This window comes from Primulina tabacum, chromosome 1 (assembly GCF_025594145.1).
Source record: "Primulina tabacum isolate GXHZ01 chromosome 1, ASM2559414v2, whole genome shotgun sequence".
NCBI classification, from domain to species: domain Eukaryota; kingdom Viridiplantae; phylum Streptophyta; class Magnoliopsida; order Lamiales; family Gesneriaceae; genus Primulina; species Primulina tabacum.
This window is the reverse complement of record NC_134550.1, coordinates 6,467,980-6,482,901: the sequence shown is the minus strand read 5'-3', so window position 1 is coordinate 6,482,901 and position 14,922 is coordinate 6,467,980. Positions and strand designations below refer to the sequence as shown.

At 33.2% G+C, this 14,922-nt stretch overlaps 2 protein-coding genes across 3 annotated transcripts; both read right to left on the bottom strand.

Moving 5' to 3' along the window:
• Positions 1-8,506: 8,506 nt before the first annotated feature.
• On the bottom strand, positions 8,507-10,412 carry LOC142537749 (uncharacterized). Its single transcript, XM_075643247.1, has one exon. The coding sequence runs from the start codon at positions 10,272-10,274 to the stop codon at positions 8,523-8,525; it is 1,752 nt and encodes a 583-aa protein (XP_075499362.1). The 5' UTR covers positions 10,275-10,412; the 3' UTR covers positions 8,507-8,522.
• Positions 10,413-11,959: 1,547 nt separating this feature from the next.
• On the bottom strand, positions 11,960-14,922 carry LOC142537730 (receptor-like protein kinase FERONIA). 2 transcript variants are annotated; one of them, XM_075643236.1, is made up of 2 exons: positions 12,400-14,922; positions 11,960-12,273 (listed from the first exon to the last, which is right to left on the bottom strand). In XM_075643236.1, the coding sequence occupies exons 1-2, from the start codon at positions 14,813-14,815 to the stop codon at positions 12,134-12,136; spliced, it is 2,556 nt and encodes an 851-aa protein (XP_075499351.1). In that variant the 5' UTR covers positions 14,816-14,922; the 3' UTR covers positions 11,960-12,133. The 2 variants fall into 2 exon arrangements, with proteins under 2 accessions (XP_075499351.1, XP_075499343.1); XM_075643228.1 differs by having other exon boundaries at positions 11,961-12,321; positions 12,400-14,921.

The following is a 14,922-nucleotide window of genomic DNA, read 5'->3' as shown; positions in this document are numbered from 1 at the left end:
AAATGTAAGGCCCGAGATTTTATTACTGTAATATGAGATTAATTTGAAATGATTTATTTATTAATTAAGATGATTATAAATGGAACGGATCAGACCGGGAGAACCGAAAGAAGATTTGACATGAAGTACAAGAAGAGTCCCTGCGCACATGCGCGACAGGTATCGGCGCACATGCGCGAAGATTACAGAAGCATCGGCGCACATGCGCGAGATAAGGCGCGCATATGCGCGACCCATCCAGAAACTTTGGCGCATATGCGCGAGATGAAGCGCGCATATGCGCGAGTGGTTAAAAGTCGAGACCCGTAGGTCTCGCGCATATGCGCGGATTGTGTCGCGCATATGCGCGAGACGTGTTATGTGAAGGAGTGAGCCACTTGCCTTGCATGCACGAGATATATATACATATATATGTATAAATCGATTGTTCCTTCACTAAGGAGAAGAAAGAAGTACGGAGAAGCCTGAAGAACTTCATACATCTTTTGCCTCGTAGATTTGAGTGTTACGCAAAATCCGTCCATCTGTTTTTGAATCTGATTACAGTACTGTGTTTCTATCAACGCAGGCTACAACTGAACGTGAGTTTTATTACGTTTAGACATGATTTGAAATTATGATATTGTCAGAATTGAATACGAATCAGATATGATGTTTCTGCTACAGTAGACATTGTATAATTGAAGTCAGATTAAAGAATAGACTGGTTATACAATTATTATGAATTTCAGAGTTGATTTAGTTGAGATTCTATATCAGAGTTGTGTTATTATTCAGATTATGAATTGTACTGATACTGATTATGAATTCTGATATTATATCTGTTATGTTGAGATTGACGGGGTTATCAAGACTATATTATTATGCCGTCGAAACATCAGTTGATTGATATTGATCAGATTCAGTATTGATTGAGATTGAATTGTTATGTCATTGACATTAATCAGATTGTGTTTGATTTGAGTATTGATCAGAACAGGTTTTGAACTGAGTTATATACTGATATTGTATTTATGCGATCGTCATTGTCAGATTCGGTATGGACAGATTGGAATACAAGACTTCGTCTTCATCAGACCGAGAAGAGAAAGGTATAAATTGATGTTAATTGGGAGACCGACTTGAGTTAGATTTAACTCGAGTTTCCCTAAACCACATACTTGTATGGTATTGTTTTTATACCTTGTGTTTTAATGATTATGTTATTCTATTGAATTAGAAGTAGAGAGCTATTGAGTGAGAGTCACTGACAGAGGGGTTAGATTTTGACAGTATAGTCACTGACCCATTGCACATTGTCAGACTAGGCTTAGTCTTGATAGATACGACAAGGCACTGGACGTTTGGGGTATCGATATTCTTAAGATACATACATTGTTCTTATTGTAGATTATTCGATACAGCTAGACCAAAGTCCAGAAATAAGAACGTACCGCCACCGCGACTGGTAGTAATAGGTGAGAGACTTGTTACGTTCTTATTCACCGGGATCCCTAGATTAGAATGAGAGATGAGTCGAGTCTTAGATATCGAGACTAGAACTTGATTTACAGATTTGTATTGATTTATGTTTCGTAGATTACGATTCAGATATTATTTACAGATTGGTATTGATACATGTTGTTTGATTATGCTACATGTGATAAGATATAATTCATGCTTTTATGTTAATTCAGTTAACTGTATGTATACATTATTTATACTGGGATTTATTTTCACCGGAGTATCCGGCTGTTGTCTTGTTTGTATGTGTTCATGACAACAGGTGGGGCGGGATCAGGGTAAAGAGGATGAAGAGAGATCGAGATTAGAGTGGTGATTCCGGACTTGGATGTAGACTTGGTTTAATACTGAAAATTAGTAGTTGAACCTTAGACTAGTTTGAATAATTGTTGTACATTATTGTACTTTTATACTGAGATGTATATTAGTTAAATTCCATTACGTTCCGCACTTATATTTTAAAAAGAAAAATTTTTAGACCCCGTTTATCTTAATTGATAATTAAATCTCAAAAATGATTGAGAAGATGATTAGCGTCCGAGTCCCCACATTGCTCACCCCCAATTTTGGGCATACAAAAAACATGTGTTGTGATTGCAAGCTTGAACCAATGTCGCGTTGAATGATTCGAAACTACTAGTTTCGAAACCCATGCTAAATGACAGTCCAGACAAAGCGATTCCTCGTATTTAGTACCTTGAATCCGATTCCTTTGTCTAAATATGTAAAAGTTTGGAGTTAATGAACTCGAATCTTACAAAATTCTTATCCTCTCGAGGCATTTATATGGTCTTATGTTGATTTGCCTGACATGTGTGATTTGCAGCTGCCATATATATCCGAGATTTATTTAGTACAAACTTGATGGATAGTGATTATGGTTTCTCGTCATATAAAAAAAGTAAAATTACAATAAGTTCCATCAAGTATCTCACATTCAAGGATTACTACAATAAACTACAATTTTATTCATCCTTATTGAAATCACACATTTGGTTGAACCCAATTAATCTTCACAAAAACTCCTAATATACTATCCTCTGTCTGCTCTAAGATACAAATCGATGGTACATGTAAGAATTTTCAATCACAATTAACTTATCCATTCATAAAATAATAATTAATTATCTTCAGTTTTAAGGTACGAAGTATACATTGACAATTTATGTAATTCATATAATTATATGTAATAAAGTATTTATAATATTTTATAACATAATTGTTATTGATTAATTTTAGTTATAATCGGATTATATCATGAGTTGTAGCATTATTTTTTAAAAAAACCTTTACAATTTATAGGAATAGTAAACACTGCCTTAAAAGTTGAGTTGTTGCTATCTATTGTACGTTCCCTCAAAAAACTTAATGTTAAACAAGGAAATAAATGTCATTTAGTATTATATTTAATAATGTTACAATTTTCAGTACCATTAATTTATTATTTAAAAAAATAATAATATTCATCATTGTTTATAATATATTTATTTAAATGTTTTGATTTTGAAATAATATCAAACAAAAATACATTAATATATTTTTATATGTAATTAAAGCAATAATTTACATTAAAAGAAAAAGAATACAAATATTTATTATTTCAATGAATAAAAATTTATTTGAGAAACTTAAAATTACAATGACACACACAATAATTACGAACTATACAAGTATTTACAATTTTTTTTATTCATTAACTTAAATAAATAAATATTATAAATAAAAATAATTATAATAATGTTCTATGATACTTTAAAAAAATGTTAGAAATGAATTTTCTAATTAAAATGTTTGTTAACATATTTTTGAAAAATTACTCAATGTAGAAAAAAAAATTACCTAAATTATAAGTTTGAATGAGTTTTCTATGAGACGACCTCACAAATCTATGTTAATGCGACTGAGTTGACTCGAGTCATATCTTGAGTGAAAAATAATAATGTTTACATTAAACAAATTTTTTTTCATGCATATGGTTGGGTATAAGATTTGTATCATAAATTGTCTCATGAGACTGTCTTTGTGAATTAGTTTTAATATTTTATTATATTTAATAAAATAAAATGTATAAAAGACATTTTATGTTTATATCAATAAATTAAAAAATCATTTGAAGACATATTAAGCATTTTAAAGTAAAGAAATAAATATGAAGTTTATTTTAAAAAGTGATGAAATGTAAATAACAACCCCTTAAACTTTTAACTGATTGTATCATTTCATTTAGTTTTGGTTACAATTTTGGAATTTGTGTTACTTTTGTATATTTAGTTATGCATATTCTTTACACTCCTGATTTGAATATGATCTCAAATGATATAAAAATTTTATATAATAATTAATATATTTATTATATCAATAATTTTAAATAATTACTAAACATTCATACTTACTAATATTTAGGGTGTTCATCAGTTGGTTCGGTTCAGTTTTTGGTTTTTTATTTAGGTTTTTTCGGTTTTACAAATATATAATCCGATATCCGAAAAAAATTTCTTCGGTTCGGTTTTCTACCGAAATGGTTCGGTTATTTCGGTTTTGATACAATTATTTCAATTAATAATATAAATATATTGTAAAATATAATATGTTATCTTTTTTACATGATTTATTAGTAAAACATTTAAATATAAAGTCTAAATGAATTACATAAACAACAATCAACTAAATATTATTCAAAATAATTCATCATTCACTGATATCATCTCAAGAAATATATAATAAAAACAAAATTATTAATTTAATGAAATTTCGATTTTTTCGATCGGTTCGGTTTTGACATGTATAATTCGAAATCGAACCAAATAAGTTTTGGTTTTAACATTTATATCCGAATTATAAAATTCGGTTTTCGGTTCGATTAAGTGTTCGGTTTATTCGTTTGGATTTTTGGTTTTATCCGAAGTTTGAACACTCCTACTAATACTAATATCATGTGCATCCCATGAGTGAGATACTAGTGCGTTTAATGAGCCAACCCATTTTTAGGTATGGATTAGGCCGACGAACTCTTTAAAGTAAAAATAACTAAAGTTAACCTACATTCTTAAAAATCTGTCATCATATTCTTAAATTAAAATGTCTCAAATATGTGATGAAATTGTCTATTGGTGTGACTAAAAAAATCGAGCATATTATTTTATCTATCAACTGATACATTAAAACTATCATTAGAAAATACTAGATTCTTCTTACAAAATAAAATTAATACACTAAAAGTCTAAAACTCATCCATAATTGCTACAACATATATTTTTTATATCAATAATGTTAAATAATTATTAAACGTTCATACTTACTAATATTAATACTCTGTTCATCGCGGGAGTGAGATATTAGTACATTTAATGAGCCAACCCATTTTGAGGTATGGATTAGGCCGGGGAACTCCTTAAAATAAAAATAACTCAAGCTAACCTATCATGCAACACTTATATTTCTCAGATCTTTAATTTTATGTTGTTTAAAATACACACCATCAGTATGAGCATACCAAAAACATGTGTTATGATTTATGAATACACACCATCAGTATGAGCATACTGAAATCATGTGTAAGTTTTAAAATTTAATTACGTGTAAATGTAAATTTTTTCAATTATGTGCAATTTTTAATGTTATTTTTAAATACAAAGTTATTAAAATAGAATGAAAAAATTAATATTTTAACATCATTTCACCACTTTAGGAACATACGATGAAGTCATCAATTTTGACATCACCAACTTTCTCACACCATTAAATATGCTCTTATAAATTACTTTTGTAAAATTTATTTAATTATTTATCATTTTTGTTTTGCCTTGAAATAATACAATGAGGCTTTATACTTTCAAATTTTTATGGTTATTGACATTTTAAGCTTATTCTATGGTTTCAGAACATGAAAGTTTTACGGGAAGATAGGTTATGTTTGGATTGATAAATTAAAATCAATGATTTATCTTATTTGGATAAATTTACATGAAGTTTATTTCCTATTAATTTAATCATTCTGATTAATTAAATTAAATGGATTTTCAATGCAATTTGAATGTCATTTGAATTTGAAATCGTTTATCAAATCAAATTCATTCATCCAAGTACAATATGTAGTTATCTAATTAGTTCAATGGTGTTACCACTTGTTGAGTCATGTGCACTATTGTACTGTTAGTACAAAATTATAATGTTAGAGTATCTTATCTTACCATTTATAAATATGAAAATAAATAGAAAAACAACTTATATTATTAATTATAATTCCAAAATGCAAAATCACCTACGGATTTCCCAATCATATTTCTTAAATATCAGGGTAGTGTGCTCGAAATAGGAGTAAATCCCATCACTTCTGGCATACCAAGGGATTGTATGGTAGGGGGAGTAAGTGATTTTCGATCTAAAAACATCAAATGCTTTATGTTTATCTCCCCACCAAAAATGACAGAAGAATAAAGTATTGGGCAAAAAAAAATCTCACAGAAACTCCAACTAAAATCTTGTTTAGTGGCAAGTGTATGGTTTCCGAGATCATCGTTCTTAGAAACGCAATGCACTAGTAAGAGTGGAGAATCTTCAAAATGTTTGGAATTTGAAAGAGAAGTAATATTTTGATCAAAGTATAATATTGCATTACTTATACAGATGTTATCTTCTAAGGAACGATTTTGATGTTGATTTCAACGTTGAGGTTTCTTTTATAGGCTTGATGCATATACTTGACCAACAGTCGTACGATGTTAGTAATTTGAAATTCAAAAGGAGATTTCGATTTGTAAAATATTATGAATTAATAGTGTTAATTGAAGATTTTTTAACAAACATAATATGACCTTTAATTTTTTTTAAAAAAATATTACTTCTTTTTAATTTTTTCCCAACCAATAATAGGGTATAATCTCTAATATTATATTATTTGCTTTTCAAATAATCTTCTACTTTGATTTTATTTTATTTTTTGATCACTCCTACTTTAATTTTGAAAATATTCTTAACCAAACCACACTTAACATCTATAAATCTTACACAATGTTCACACAGACGTAGAATAATTTTATTTTAATTAATAATAATTCTTTTTTAAAACAATGGCGAGTATCGCTCTGTCTGCCCCAACCCACAACCCATACGACCTGACTCGTTTTGATCCACCTTCCAACAAGTTACTAAAATTGTAACCCAATCCCTCATTTTTTAATGGCGGGTTTGGTCAAACCGATACTGGTCAAACACAAATTGACGACTATACATGTGATTTATCATTTGAGTACGCGATTTACCATAATTTCTGTTTATTAGTATTGTTATTTAGTTGTACGTACTGAGCTTGTTCACCCCCGATTTTGGGCATACAAAAAACATGTGTTGTGACTGCAAGCTTGAGCCAATGTCGCATGGACTGATTCGAAAACTACTAGTTTCGAAACCCCTGCTAAATGACAGTCCAGACAAAGCGATTCCTCGTACTTAGGACCTTGAATCCGATACCTTTGCGTAAATATGTAAAAGTTCGGAGTAAATGAACTCGAATCTTACAAAATTATTATTCTCTTGAGGCATTTATATGATTTAATTTACAGCTTCATACATATCTGAGATTTATTTAGTACAAACCTGATGGATAGTGATTGTGGTTTCTCTCGGTATAAAAAAATAAAATTACAATAAGTTCCATGAAATATCTCACAATCAAGAATTACTACAATAAACTCAAAGAAACTACAATTTTAATCATCATTATTGAAATCACACATTTGGTTGAACCCAATTAATCTTCACAAAAACTCCTAGTATTCTATCCTCTGTCTTTGCTCTAAGATACAAACTGAGAGACAATTTATGTAATTCATATAATTATATGTAATAAAGTATTTATAATATTTTATTACATGATTGTTAGTGATTAATTATAGTTAATCGGATTATATCATGAGTTAATGGTGCGAGATCTGGAGAGATCCGATTGAACTCGAAAACTCGGTAATTAATACGGGGGATGTATACGAGTCTCTGGATTCTAGTTGATTGAACGATGTTGCCATTAAATGGAGGAAGAACAAGAACTTCCCCCTACCCAAATATCCCATTGTTCAATGTAAATTTAACTAGTTGGGATGTATTTTTCAGGTATTTTTTATATAGTTATGAAAATTGAATATCCGACAAGGAGACAATTTCAAATTAGAATGATGTACAAATGCATACAAAATAATAATTTTTTCGAAAAGTGTATCGGTGATTTGATAGAATTGTGACTGCGAAGGATTAAGAAATTTCATATTTGTAAAAAATATTAAAATTTTTGAAAAATTTAGTTCAGTCCTAATGAAATTATTCGTAATCCAAGAAAAAAAATTAAATATGGTTTGATATATTCTCACAACGGAAAGAGGTCTCGGTCTTTAGACCCATTAAAGCATTCCATCTCCTAAAATAAATAAATAAAAACACTAACCCACATATTTTATGTTGCGGGACAAGTCTGGCTTATTTTGTGCCGTATTCGGTAGGGCGGGCCTACATTTAACTGGTCAGAAAATTGTCAATCCAACTCAACTATTTTATATAGTTAGACGGTCTGATCTTTTTTTACGACTCTATGTTCAAAGTCCATCCCAGGTTTCTAGTCAAATTTTGTTCTTACAAGTTCGAACTATTAGTTGAGCCAAATTCGAAACCTCAAAGAAACCTCTATGTCATTCATTAGCCAAAAATATAATCTAGTATATCACAAAGAGGCCCCTAAAGCTACAATCATTTCGGTTAAAAACAAAGTTTTTCTGTGTATGAAAAAGGTTCTCTTATCTATGTGTATTAACGGGTGGAAGAGGGAAATTTTAGAGAAGTGGAAATGCAAATGGAAACTGCCAAACTCTCACTTGTTATATTCTTCTTTTTAGTTCTTTCTCTGGCAATATTCTTGATTAACACTTTCTGCAGGTGAGAGAAGAAAATGTCGAAGCTACAAGGCCACAAGCAATAAAAGACAAATCATATCGATGGATTTACGAGCACAGAAGAATGCAAGAAACTATGAATCAGATTTGAATTTCATGTTTACTCAAGCCACCAGCAACATCAGTCACAGGAAACATTCGGCTCAAACGTCTCAAAGATTGATTCGAAATAATGTTTTTCTGATAGAGAGTGTTCGCCAGATCCATTGCTTCTGCTCGCCATCCTGTGAATCCAATGCCTTCAAGTAGCAAAATGTAAGAGGTTTCATTTGGCTGGATACCATTTTCGACCATTTCCTCAAGCATTCCAATAGCATCAAAGATTCTGTGAGCCTTACACAATCCTAACAGAAGAGTGTTGTAAGTCACAACTGTTGGCGCGAATTTGCTATCCTTCATGTCGCCTAACAGCTCGGTAGCCTTATCCACTGACCCTTCTCTACACAAACACGATATTAGTGCGTTATATGTGATCTCATCAGGATCAATCCCTTTATGTATCATCTCGTAAACCAGTTCCAAGGATCGAGTTCTGTCCCCATAGTTCCACAGCGCATTTATCATCGTGTTATAAGAAGTCACGTCCGGGGAACAACCCGTCTCAGCAAGCTTCCCCAACACTTCCAAAGCTTCGTTCGAGTTACCATTCTTGCACAACGTGGATAGTATAGTGTTGTAGTTAACTATATCCGGCAAACAACTCTTAGATATCATGTAATCCAAGATCGAGATCGCCAAATCTAGTCTCCCTTCTTTACACAAAGATGAAATCAAGGGATCATATGTGTAAGTATCCGGAGTTATCCCCTCATCCATCATAATCTTCAACAAGTGGATCGACTCATCAAAATGCCCATCACGGCATAGAGCACCTATCAAGATGCTGTAGGTAACCACATTCGGTTCACAATCCGTTGTAAACATTTCGACCATAAGCTCCTCCGCATCATTCCATCTCCCCTGACTAAGCAATGCCCTCAACATAATGTTATACGATATCACATCCGGCCTGAAACCTCTAGTACTCACGCATCGGACGAATTCGAAGGCATCATCCAACAACCCTTCTCTGCACATTCCTCTGATTATCGTATTATACGTATACATGTCGGGCTGCAGCCCTCTAGACAACATCTCATCAAAAAGCTTCATTGCTTCAACAACACCGACTTCAACAATCGTTGCTTCTATCAATATCGTGTATGTCACAACAGTAGGCTGGCAATTGTCTTCCACTAACTTGTCCATCATCTTCATAGCTAAAGGAAGCTTCCCCCTATCACAAAGATTACCGATAATTATATTATAAGTCACCACATCCGACGAAAGCCCTTGAGACCTCATCCTATTCAAGACTTCGTTTACGGAATCCATCCGATTCGCTTTACACAAACCACTAATGAAAGCATTGTACGCAAATATATCAGGCTCACCAAATCTCTCAAGAATCCCCAGAACTTTACTAGCGTTATCCACCCTCTTGGAGCCGAAGAACCCTTTAATGAGCTTCGTGCATAGAATCACGTCAGCTTCGTAACCCAGGCTAACCATACTCTCAAGAAAATAAAGGGCCTCATCAAAATTCCCTTCTTTACAAGACCTACTGAGCAGTTTGAGGAAATGACCCTCCTTAAAATCTTTATAAATCGGCAAATTATTGGGTCTCGTCTCCGTAGGAACCTTCACCCTTTGAAAATTTCTAAAGTTTTCTATTTTGGGGTTACTTTGATTTCTGCATCTGAAAATGCAACTGTGGTGCAACTTTGCTCTGAGTTTGTGGTGGCTGAAAAAGAGAGCTTGAGGAAAGAATTCGGGATACGAGGCTGTAGCCATTAGTTACTTAGTTTTCACGGAGGATTCATTATATGTAAATTGGTGCGAACCAAATCAAGCAAGAAAAAATTCGTGCAGGAACTTGAATTTTGAAGTGAAAGTAATGGAGTTCTATCCTGTTCTTGACAGTTCATTCCAATTTGTGGTTGGGTTTTATGGTTTTCCGTTTATTTTATTATTTTTGGATAAGACAAGCTGCAAGGCGACACGTGTCACGTTGTAACATAATTTTCTTTTATTAAAAAAACTTTTAACATAACTTTTTTTGATTTGGATCATGTTGTGGCTTAGAACACAGCATCTGTTTTTTTTTTTTTACATGTTTTGTCTTACAATTTTTAAATTTATCTGACACTGAGTTCCGTCGGATAATCAGTTGATCATCTCGTGTAAAAAAATATACAGCACCAGCTATTATGTTTTCAGCCACAACAGAAGATCCAAATCCAACGTGGTTCGTGGGAGCTAAATTTTATGTAAAAAAAATTTAGTTGTGTTGATTATTAATTTATAGTGGTGACAGTCTTTACAATTTTCGGATTTTGTGAATATGTGATTGGATTTGGGTATGATTTTCAATTATAAACAGATTTGTTGATTTCGAATTTTGTTTGCCATTTAATTGTGAAAAAATATTGTCAGGTCGTCATGTAAGCGGAAAGACATACATCATGACAATCACTTTGAAAATTTTATTGAAGGAATTTGCAATGGCGATATCTTCAGAAATCGAAAGATATGTGAGTACACGTTGAGGTTCACGTTATAATACATTGTTGAGTTTGATATGCTTGTATCCTTAAGCTATTGATGTCCTTTTAATTTTTGAAGAGAATATCATAAGCAAAGGGTGCTCTGATGGCATTGATTGGAAAACATGAATTAATATTTCAAATGCAATTAATGAACAATTTATTGGGAGTCACGAAATATTTGTCACAAGCTTTACAAAAAAAAAAAGATCAAGACATTGTAAATGTTACGATTTTTGTATGATCGAACAAACATCAACTGTAAATCATGAGAGTAATGCGACATCAGAACTTTATATGAAAGTAACTAAAATTATCAAAACTTAGAAGATATGTGATTAAGATTGCATTTTGATAACATAGATTATCAAAATCGGAGAAAACAAGCATGCATGTTCAAAAATACAATATTCTATCTTAATATGTGTTATTGGGTGTGTGATTTCACTGTTTCTATATTTTTTTAGGGTTTTTAACTTGGTTTGGTCCGATATACTTAAACTTTTATGTGTTATTTTATACCGATATGTATTTTATGTTGCATTTGTAATTCGATAAATGTCTAACACATTCTAATTATCCGGAGTTGATAATTATTTAAAATAATTATCCTTAATTTATGATAATTGTCAGGTCATTTACTTATGAGCCTTACAAACATAAACTAAATTAAAAAAAAAAAATGTATACCCTGTGTTAGGGAAAAATCATGAATAAGATAATTTTTTCAAGTTATTTGAGAAAAGAATTTATTTATTCACCCGATTAAATTATCCCACAAATTTTTTTCGCAAAAATTAATTATTAAAATATAATATACTACGTCTAAATTAAGTTTTTAAGATAGAATCTAATATTCTGTATTTAGATTTAGAGGACATGGGTATTATAAACTTCAGAATATTAATATAATAAAATCTAGTATTTTGTATAATATTATTAAAAAAAACTTAAAATACAAAATATTAAGGATAAAAATATTAAAAGACCTGGAATTTTTAACATAAAAAATTCTGCTCACACCCTCTTATCAAGATATTCACCTCCAAGAAGATCTTTGATGATGATATGCATCACGTAGAGACAAGGAATCACTTTGGTTTCCATCTAAAAAACTCCAGTATGACCGGGGCTGCCTCTTGTCCACGGCGCGGTGCTTTCGTCCCACTTTCCGAAGCGGGGGATTGCCGGCTTTTCAACAACCGCTCTATCCCTTTTTTTTCCTGCCATTGTTTTTCTTTGAATTCCTAGAGCGTTGTTGAGAAAGTTTATAACTTCATCCTTTTGACGTTGCACTAGGCAAAAGTATATTTGTTCAGTTACATTTTCAAAACTGATGTTTATGGAGAATAGTTTGATGATTTGCAGCATACCTGGCATTTCAGTCTTCGCATGTGCTTTGTCCAATCGGCCATTAATAGATGGCTTATGTACTTCTGTGGTTCTTACTGATGAAGGCTCTGCAACAGACATTTTGCTCATGTTTTGGTGTTGTTCATTCCGACCAGTTGTGAAAGCTTGCTCACTTACTGCGGCCGCCGGTATATTTTTTGCATCTTTACTTGGGCCCAAATCCTCAGCAACGCTTGTCTCATTCTGTACAGAAGTTATCGTGCTGTCATTCTGCTCAAGTAACGATTCTAGTTGTAGCACAACCTGGGCCATTGTTGGCCGCTTCTTGGGTTCATCATGCAAGCATCTTGTAGAAATTTTGAGAAATGACTCTAAGCCGTCCGGTGAAATTTCCTCCCTCAAACTCGCCAATACAATTTGATCAACTTCACCCTTACTTATTTTATCTCTAGCCCACTCGGTTAGAACATGTTCGTCTCGTGCTACCCTTGGATCGAATGCAGGTCTCCCAGATAGTACTTCCAACAACACTACACCAAAGGCATATATGTCACTTTTTCTTGTTAGTTCACGATTATTTAAATAATGTGGATCCAAGTACCCACGTGTGCCTTTAATGAGAGTGTTATCTTCGCTTTGTAAATTGCTTCCACTTTCGTGTTTGGCTGTGCCAAAATCTGAAAGCTTAGCCATCAAATTATCGTCTAAAAGGATGTTTGAAGCTTTGACATCTCCGTGTATGATTTCACAACCCGTGTGAAGATAGTCTAAGCCTCTTCCGGCACCAATGCAAATGCCAAGGCATTGCTTCCAGGTGAGACAAGAAAAAATATTTTTTCTTGTTGCCAGGTTGTATAGGTGGTCAGACAGTGTTCCACCGGACAAGTACTCGTAAATTAGAATCATTTCTCCAGGCTCATTGCAGTAGCCAATCAGAGACACAAGATTGAGATGTTTGAGCTCAGAAAGTGTCTCGATCTCTGTTAAAAACTCTGTGGCCCCTTGCCTGGAGCTTGGTTTTAGTCGCTTTATGGCAACAGTCTCTCCGCCATTACCAATATTGATTCCTTTGTAGACATTACCAAATCCACCTTTACCTATTAAAAGTTCTTGAGAAAAATTTCTAGTGGCCAATTGTATCTCCTCCAGGGAAAAACGACGACAGAATCGTTGAGCCCTGGCTGATGGTTTGTTTTCCTCCTTTCCTTTGTTAGCTTCCCAAATTTCTCTCAACTTATAAACGATGCTGCTTACCAGAGCAACGACTGTAGGAATTGCATTTCTGTGACCAAGAACTAACAATAAACTTTCGATTGTCCAGATTGGCAAACTCGGTTCTAGAGACATAGGATTTGGAGAAGCGAGGCTGTTGTCATGGTTACTGATCTTAAATATTTCGAATCCCAGTAAGGGTCGTTCTCCAACCAGAAATTTGTCTTTTGATTGTAGGTATATCAATAGAACACGCTTTTCTTCTTTGCACCCTGTCATCAACACCAGGTAATCTCTGTAACCCAGGATACCATTTTGATCCCTTTCTACTACTATGTCTGCAGTCATTTCCTTACCAAGGACTTTTAAAATCACATCTATAGTCTCTGCCATCTCGAGTCCCAGCCGAGAGAAATGAAGCCTGACCAAGTACCTGAATCCAACGTACACAGGTATTTTCCACTTCATATTGTTAATTTGGTTCGGTTTCTCTTCCTGATGAGTTTTCCACATCCCAAACACGTCACTGGAATCATCGTTCGGTAAAAGAGTATCTCGCTTCACTTTTTCTCTGTGAACCATCTCTAGTGCGGTGCTGTCGCCAACGCCAACACCATGCAAGTAAGAGTGTGGTGATGGTACAGATTTGATCTCAATCCCATTTATAAAAGCGTAAGTATCTTGCGATTGACTAGAGAAAACCATTTTGAGTTGTTGGTTTTCTTGAACGTTTATGCAGAATTCCTTGACAAAAGATTTCACTCCAAGAGCACCAGCAGTCAGTGAAGCACTAAAGTTATGTAGTAAGGTGAAAGAACCTGCCTCAACCGTGAACAAGTCCTTGAACTTCTGGAAACCTTTATATGCCGTAGGATTAAAGTGAAGGCGGATAAATTTCTGACCTGGTTCGATACAGAACGAGTAGGAGAACGTGGAACGAGAGATTCGGGCGTTTCTGTAAGGAACTGGGTCAGCTAAAATGAATTTATCGATGGCACTCGATATAGTGGATGAGCCCTTTATTTGTAAAGAGGGAGCAATCTTTGGATGTATATCCCCGGCCCATTCTCTGCCATTATTTGCTGCAGATGTTTCTTTTGAACCGCAGTTGATCGAAACATCGCCTGTGAAATAAGCTGAAGGGCTATCGATACAAGTTTTGAATGTTATAAGGAAGCAGAAACTCAGCCAAGCGATTGAAACTTGATACAAGTATATGTTCATGCCTTTTTATTTGTGCTGTGTGGGAATTTTGGATTGAATAAATGTATGATATCTGCTGATCTTTTGTTTGTTCACTTTCTTTTAATTATTATTTTGGACTGAATAAA